The 8497-nt window shown below is 51.9% G+C and overlaps 1 protein-coding gene across 5 annotated transcripts in view; it reads left to right on the top strand.

Moving 5' to 3' along the window:
• Positions 1-369: 369 nt before the first annotated feature.
• The window catches only part of NRBP1 (nuclear receptor binding protein 1), a 32938-nt gene continuing 24810 nt past the window's right edge, over positions 370-8497 (top strand). For all 5 annotated transcript variants that reach the window (XM_054383406.1, XM_054383404.1, XM_054383402.1 and 2 more), the window contains exon 1: positions 370-576. In XM_054383406.1, coding sequence (XP_054239381.1) covers positions 370-576 — 207 coding nt within the window. The remainder of the gene's footprint in view (positions 577-8497) is intronic.

The raw sequence follows: 8497 nt of genomic DNA, 5'->3' as shown, positions 1-8497 counted from the left end.
CGCCCCCGACGGCGCGCTACGCAGAGCGGCGGTTGGCGGCGGAGGTCTATCGGCGGAGCAGCGACGCGCCTGGGGACCGGGAGGTGCCGGGCGAGCCCGGTGAGTCTGCATCACTTTCTCTGGCTTCCCTCTTTCCTCGGTTCCTGTACTGCCCTCTGCCATCCTCCGCCTTGGGCTGGAACCGACTTGGTCGGGCGCTGCCAGCAGGCCCGGGGCGCGGCCCCGACTGACAGGCCCGGCGGGCGCGGCCCGGCCCGGTACGGCGGGCCTGATCCGGTCCGGTCCGGCCTGGCCTGGCCTGGCTTTACTTGGTCTCACCTTTTCGCCTCATGGCCCACGCTTCTCGCCCTCAGGTTGTGCTACCGCAGCATGTCGGAGGGCGAGTGCAAGCAGGTGCCGAGCAGTGGCTCCGACTCCAAGCCGGAGTCCACGTCGTCCGGCCCGGGAATGACCTCAGTGTCTGCGCCGGTGACTTCCGCGGCGCCCCCGGAGGAGGAGGAGGAGGAAGAGAGCGAGGACGAGTCCGAGATTCTCGAGGAGTCGCCGTGCGGACGCTGGCAGAAGCGGCGTGAGGAGGTCAGTGTCAGGGCCGGACCCCCGGGGTGTGCGAGGAGCTCTGACCGGTCTGGGCGGGGCCCGGTGGCCGCTCGTCACGCCTCGCTGGCTGCCGTTCTTCCCCTTGGTCAGCCCGGGCCCCGGTGTGAGGGGGAGCATGAGGTGCATAGCCCTTGGTGAGCTGCGGGGCCTCTCCTCGGGCTCGGGGCCAACAGGGCCGGGGTAAGGCCTGTTCTCCCTGCTCTCCTTCCCGCACCTTCTCTGTGGTGCAGGCTTGTCTGCACGGGTTTCGTCAGGGCCAGCTGCCGCTGTGTTGAGTGGGGAGTGTCTCCAGTGCTCCTGTGGGCATCGTCTCTCACAGATCCTTTGCTCCGGGAACAGTGAAGGGTAATGACTGTGATAGCCCTTGATGTTCTTCGGGGAATGTGATGTGAACAGCAGAGGCAGCGAGTTACCTAGTGCTATCATCTTTTGAATTATGCTTTGATTTTGATTTGCTCTGCAGTTTTTAGCTGGTTCATGCAGATTTGTGTTCATGGCTTGTCCTATCCCCATCCACGTCTTGGTGTGCATGTCACAACTGTCCCGTCTGGAGACACGAGCAGATTAGGTCTTATTGTTCTGGACCTCACCCTTTTTCCATATTTAGCTGTGCTGTGTTTATCTTGCTGGGGGCTGTCTCCCCAAGCTGGTTTCTGCTGTGTGTTGGCTTGGTGGAACCTGCTCTGACTGGGCAAGCTGTGGAGCTGCTGAAAGACAGAAAACGTTCTCTCCAGTCCTGCGGCACAAGTGCTGATGTGGCTTTACCAGCCAAGCCAGGGCTCAGCACAGAGGTTCGGCTGCTTTATCCCTTATTGTAGGCAGGCACCGAGTGGTTCAAACTCTGTTGCTGGTGAAAGAGTCATTTGTTCTGATGTAAATTTGGAGGTCACAGTAAGGTCAAGGATTCCCTGCAGTTCCTTACCTTGAAAGCTGTCTTGATTTGGTTATCATCAGCCAGATTGTGGTGTGGTGTGTTAAGAGGGTGCTGTTTCTGGTGCAGCTGTAGGATTACAATAATCTGAAGTGCCTTTTCCTGTGCTCGGTGCTCAGTTGGCATGCGCTGGGGAACAAAGCTGATGTTCAGTTTGTGGAAGCCTTTTCAATATCCTTATTGATTACTTTGGCCCGGAGATAAACTTTCATCCAGGCTTTTCTATACTCTCCCACATACAGAGTAAGATTTGGTAGGCTCCAGTATTTTCTTTGGATTTTGTGTTCCCCATCTGCAGACAAATTAAGGCCCAAACACAAGTTCTTTAGAATCGTGGTGTGGATATGTGACTGCCTCAGGTTTAGAGCATGATATGTTGGTTGGGTTGAAAGGAAGCCTCCTCGGAGCTCAGTTCCACCTTGCAGACAGAGGAAGGACTGTGGAAGGCCACAGAACAAATCGTTGACTGATGTGGAGGAGGCTTGTGGCCTCTGCTTCTCGAGCTTTCATCTGTCAGGGCTGCACCATCTCCCCACAGAGCTGTTGATTAGTGTCTCACTGGTACTGACTGCAGTTTCTCATTTTTGGATCTTGTCTCTTACATGACCACCAGAAGATTTTCCTACACACATGTACTTAAATCCTTGACTTTACATATTAATCTGTGTCCTGATTAGACCCATGCTTGTGGTGGGAATTCACCTACTTTAACGCATGACATCATGCTCCTCTTGCTGTCAGCAGCTTTGGGACTATTAGTGGAGTGACCTCTCTCACTGTGGATGTTTCATCATGATGGTTATTTTGGAATACCAGTGCTAGCTTCTGAGCACCCCACATATCAGAGTGAGGGTGTTTCTTGTGTCCCTGTAATCAGCCATTGGGGACATAGCCTTGAGGACACAATGGCAGAGAGGAGGATGTGTTTACTGCGTGGGAAGGTACCATGTCCCCCTCAGTGATGCAATCTTGGTTCTTTATCTCATCAATAACTTCTCTGGGTGTGGGATTAAGAAGCAGGAGAATGTGATCGTCTGGAGAGAGAGAGTGGCTGGTGGGAGCGCAGGTGAAGCAGGGTGGTAGGTGTAGCTGGGTGTTCCCTGGTGTTCTTTTCTGCTTCTGTCGAGTCGTGCACCAGGCTGTAAGTTTGGAAATGTCATAACCTCACTTTTTAATATAATTTTATTACTTTTATTAGCAGCAGATTATGCTCAGCTCCCCAGACCAGAGGGGTCGTGCCAGCAGCTCTGCGGGTCCGAGAGACCGGGCTTTCCTGGTCAGTAGGGAGGCTGCAAGCTCCCATTTACCCTGAACGGGCGGATTTTGGCGGAACGAGCCGCAGGGTGACCCCGCCGCCTCTGCCGGTAACAAAATGGTCGTGGGGCGGCCACCAGCCCCGCTGCCTCCCCACTGCCACCTCCGGGGCGCTCGGTAGCCGTTTTCCCGGCCCCACCCCCGCGCCCCGCCAGCCTCGCCGGGGCGGCGGCCCGACGGACGGCTGCTGCGACCAATGGCGGCGTGCGGGAAGCGTTACATCACCAGCGCCAGCGCTCATAGGCTGATCGTCGCACTGGACCCGCCCTCCTACCGGCGGCGACTCCGCCGGTGTTGGGGTCTGGGACTGGGATAGGGAGAGGATCAGGGACCCCGAGGAATGGGCAGGAGCTAATGGAGCCTCCCCGCTGCGGGTCTCCCGTCCCCACGCTGTGGCTATTTCCACTTTCGCTCCGCTGGAGTGACCCGAGTCCCATGGGAGCCGAGCAGAACTAACCCAAGCCCTGCCCCGGTTCTCCAGCACGTGGGACATTCATCGGGCTCGGTTTGGTATGCAAAGTAAGCAAACAAGTGAGCAGAGGCTGTCTGGGGTGCAGAGGAAGTTTCAGCTAGATGCCAGTTTGAACTGAGATGAGTAGTTACATTGCAACCCTGCAGGAAGGAACCTGGCAGTGCTGGTGGGCAGCAGCTAAAGAGGAGACAGCACCGTGGCCTGACACTAAGCAAACCCGATCCTGGGGTCATCAAACACAGCGTCACCAGCTGGGCAGGAAAGGGTGGATCCAGCTCTGGTGCAGCCTCCCCTCGAGCAGTGTTGGGCCTCACCATTAGAGAAGGGTGTGAAGGTTCTCAAATATGTCCAGAGGAGGACACCAAAGCAGAAGGGGCTAGAAGGAATGTCCTGTGAGAAGCAGCTGAGAGTTTGGGGTTTGTCTAGTTTGGAGAGAAGTCTGAGGGACAGCCTCATTGCTGTCTGTGGTTTCCTGAGACAACCTGAGATGTGGAGAGGGAGGTGCTTCTTCCTGGGATCTAGGGACAGGACACATGGTAATGGTTCAAAGCTGCTTCCATAAGGGGAGGTTCAGCTTGGAAACGTTTTTTTACTAGGAGGATGGTCAAACTCTATAACAGACTTCCTGCAGAGGTGGTTGATGTCCCAAACCTGACAGGGTTTGAGAGGCCTTTGGGCAATGCCCTTAACAACGTAGTGTAATGTCTGGTCAGCCCTGAGCTATATCTCACTCTGCAGCTGTAACCGTGCCCCCAGCTGTCCTCCTGACATACACCAAAGTGAGGCTTTGGCCTCTGTGAGGAGCTGAAAATAAATTTTAGCTGGGGAATCATAGAATCATTTAGATTGAAGAACACCTTTAAGATCGCTGAGTCCAACTCATCTTGTGGCAGAGAAACACAGAGACAGGACCTGCAGGAAGAGGTTAGGGGAGTCACGGGAGTGAGGAACAGCCAGCCAGCCTCTCCAAGCTCATGCTTGCCTTTGTCCCTTTTAGCTTCTCTCCCTGACAAAGCCTCTTTTCGTGCTGTCCCCATGTGATGTGTGGTTCTCTCTCAGCATGCATGTGTAATTTATGTTTCTTAGATTCTCCAAGTATCTCCAGAACTGTCTGCTGTGCCTCCTAGGAATAGAAGCTTCTTACCAGAGATGGATTGCGGTACACACTTGCTGTTCTTTTTAAGACTACAGCCACTGCCTGGTGTTATACCTGAAACTCAGAACTGGGATTCTGTGTCTCTGAAAGCTACACACTAAACAAAAGTGGCCCAAACATAACTGTGGGAAAACTTGTATTCTGCTGCAGCAGATCATTTTGATTTTCAACCCAATGTTGGGTTAGGGAAGCTCGTGTTAGGGAGAGAGACTGAACTACTTACAGAGTTAGATGGACCTGTGGTTTGTCATGTGTTTAACAGCTGTCTATTGACCAGGTTTCTTTCTGTACCTTTTTTGGGTAGGAAAACACTGTGATTTTTTTTCTTTGTGAAAGATAAGATTTTATTATAAGTACTCTGTTGACATCTGTGTAACGTTCTTAGTAAATAACCCATTTAGTGCTATTGAGTGAGTTTGTGTCATACTGTGGTTGTGGGGACAAGCAGACTCCCTTTTAGGTATTCATGTGAGTGTGTCTTGTCATGGTTAAGAGAGGAAAGGGTTGAGCAGGCTTGGCTATGTCAGATGTTCTCTTCTGCAAGCTCCTTGGGAAGCACAGTCAGCAGTGGTACAAGCTCTTGCCAAATGCAGCTTCATTCCCTGGCACAGACTTTGCCAGCATGTGGAGCCTTGTGCTGAAAGGAGAAAAGAGAAATAATGGGAAGAGGAGTGCTGGTCTCTGCATCAATACCTTTGCCCTCTCCCTGTGAATGTGTCAGGCTGCTCAAGGGTAGCAGAAGAACCTTGGACCGTTCTTGCAGTCCTGTCTGAGCGGAAACTCTCCCAAGTGCTGTTGCTATCCTGAGCAGATGGATGGCAGATGTAGGGCTTGTACTTCTCTCCTACAGACTCTGAGACTCTTAGGAGTGGTTTCTGGAGTGGCTGAAAGGTGATGGCTGAGTTCTTGCTAGTCATCAATGACCTCCTGTGAGAAAGAAATGGCCTTGTGGTTGTCTGTTCTGTGCCTGACACATTACCAACTTTTCTGCAAGCTCAGCTGCTGGAGCACTTTCCATGCTATGCCCTTATAGTGATGTTTGCAGAGATACAGAGGTTTGTTTTTGCTTCATCCCTGGAGACAAATCTCTTGTATAGAAGCATGTCTGTGCAGACAGTGGTTGCTGTGTTGATTAGTTCTTGTTTTCCTTTCTGTGGTGCTTCCACTGTCAAGTAAATTAGATGAAAGGTGTGGTCCTTTATCCTTTGCTGTGCTGTGCAGGCTAAGAGAGGATGGTGACGTTCATGTGGGCCTTGGGTATCAGCAGCAGCATTTGAGGCAGCATCCACTGTGCCTGTGAGCACACCTGAGTTCAGGGTTGCTGCTCTTCATTGTCTGCCACTTCTGGAAGGTCAGAAAATTGACACAGGCAATGTCACTGCCACTTGTCTGTTCTGAGATGGTTTGCAGCCTTTAAGGTTCCCTGAAGGCTGTTGTGGATGTTATGGCTGAATTTCAGTGCTCATGCTAACATGCTCTTGATCTATGTCCATGTTAGTGCTACCAAAAGTTGAAGAAGGAACTGTGGCTCAGGAGGAGCTGAAGCCAGAAGATAAGAAGCGAAATGCTGAGTCTACTTTATTTTACTTCTCTGTCTTTTCACTCCTAGTGGAAGTCTTTTATCTGAAGTTACTTGGTGACTTTTGTACCTCTGGATTTACCTTTCTTCAGGGAGACAAGGTGCAATATTTTCTGAGTTTGGAGTCTGGGATGCTTGAGGCTGGTTTCTCAGCCTTTGTTGTGCCTGGAAAGAAACTTCCTGAGGTAGTAAGAGATAGGCATCGGTCTTTTTTTCCTATCACACATCTGAGTCTCTATATGTGAGGAGGTGAGACATTATTCCTTGGAAAGGAGTCATTTGAGATGCTCTGAGCTTGGATTCTGTGGCTGGAGAGGGGATGGGTTGCAGAGCTTCTCAGAGCAAACAAGTGCTCAGAGAGCTGCCAGCTTTTTGACACGCTTTGGCAGTGGGCCTGGTTTTGTCTTTTTCCAGCTGGTAGAGAAAGCTGATGCCCTGCTGTAGCTTTTATGATTTTTATTGACCATAGGGAAAGATCCTCAAGGATGGAATATCTGCAGCCTTTTAACACTTTTCTTGGCTTATCTGGGGGCTTCCTGGAAGAAACAAACCCATGAGATGTGCGTGAATGAGATGAGGGGCACTGCAGGCTGTTAAGGGAGTTGAGCTTTTGTCTGGGCCCTGTCCCCCACAGACCCGTTCTGTTCTTGCTTACCAACTGTAACTGGCAGCTGGCAGCTTGTGCTGTGCCGCCTGGCCAGCATCGTTCCCTGGCCTTTGTGTGCCTCTGCAGGGAGCTGGGGCAGCTGCCTGCTGTTCTCCTCACTGTCTGGGGCAGTTGGAGATGCCACTTATCCTCCAGCTGCCTGCAGCTGAGGACTGCGTTAGCTCTGTGCTCTTTACATAGCTGCTCTATAAATACCATGGTGTATAACTTACTAGCAGCCCTGAAGCTCTGCCTCTAGACCTGTTTTGGGAGGCCCAGGGGCAGTGATCACAGTATTGTGGCTGCTTCTTGTTTGGTGGGTGTGAGACGTTAGAGCCAGGCTTATGCTGGGCAAAGAATTGCTGGGCAAGTTGTGGGGAGAGGCTGCTTGCTGTCTGACTCTGGTCTGTCGAGCAAAGTTTTGAGAGACAGAGGCACTGGGAAAGCACAACCGGCAGAAGTGGGTTCGCACAGGTGGGAGCATGGTGTTTTTCCATGGTATCAAGAGTGGTATGAGTAGCTGTATTATGTTGTGGCAGTTTAGGCTGGGTGCCCCCTGCCACTGCCGCATGAGATACACCTCTGGTGTCCTGGGTGCCCACCCACAGGGGTGGACACAGGAAACGGCGTATTTCTACCCATAAATCCTGCACCCTATAAGGCCATCTGCAAAGTCATTCTCTTCCTCTTTCTTCCCTCTCTGCTCCCACGGGAGATGTCCTCTCTTATCGGGTAATGCCGGGGGAGTATCCTCAAGGCCTCTTAGGCCTGTCTAGGCCTAATGCCAGGAGGAGAATGGAGGGGGGGGGCAGTCTCAGACCTGGCCAGCCTGAGACTTGCCTAGCAGCGGGAGGGGGAAGAAGGAGCCCTGGGGGGTTTGGGTTTACCCTCAGGTGGGAAGAAGGGAAGGATTGGGAAGCTTTGGGAATTCTGTGAGGGGTTCTGTACGCTTTGGGATACTCTTTGTCACTATGCTTTGTGGTTTGTAGTTCTCTGTAGCTTCACCAATTGCTTTTCCATTTAAACTTTCCATCACTCTCCAATCCGTTTGTGTGAGTCTCATTCTTTTGTCCCTTTCGGGGCAAGAGACGATCTGTCTGGCCCCAAACCAGCACATATGTTCTTAAGGATCAGTGCTCAGGCACAGTCCCATTTCATGGGTCCACCTACTTCCCAGCTTCTCTGTCTCTGCAAAATCTGCCCCCCAGACCTCTTGTCCTTACTCTGTGGCTACCCTGGCTTGAAGCTCACTGGCAGATTTGTGTGCTTGTGTGTGTGCTCACACTGAGGAGTTCACCTGCACAGAAGAGTTTGGAAAATAGTTTAACCAAAAGACAGTACAGGTGATAGTGAGCAGGCACAGGACTTGGCTAGCAACTTGTTTTAGTCTTTCTTTATCCAAAATTTTTGCCCCTTCGCTCGACATCCCATGAATATTGTACCCAAATGCTCTCATTTAATCCCCAAATTGCCCATCCCTGGCATTGTACTGTAAGTCCTGTATTTCTCTACACTGCATCTCCACTTGCCTCACACAACACTTCTGAATGGGCTTCTCCTCTTGAATTACCTAGGATGGGGTTCCTAATGGGGATAGTGACTTAATTGCTCACCTCAGTGGCCCTGGGAGTCCTTGGCTCAGTGTTCAGTCCATCATGGATCAGGTCAGCTGGGTTCCATGCTCTATTGGGCTTTTTCTGATCACTGACATGGTTCTTGTTTCTACTTTGAGCAGCCTGTACCCAGGTATCTTTCCCTAATGCAGGGAGTCTCCTGCAGCTCTGCCTGGACTTGAGTGAACA

The sequence above is a fragment of the Indicator indicator genome, chromosome 9, assembly GCF_027791375.1.
Source record: "Indicator indicator isolate 239-I01 chromosome 9, UM_Iind_1.1, whole genome shotgun sequence".
Classification (NCBI taxonomy): Eukaryota; Metazoa; Chordata; class Aves; order Piciformes; family Indicatoridae; genus Indicator; species Indicator indicator.
The sequence above is the reverse complement of the archived record's forward strand: the minus strand, read 5'-3'. Positions and strand labels throughout refer to the sequence as shown.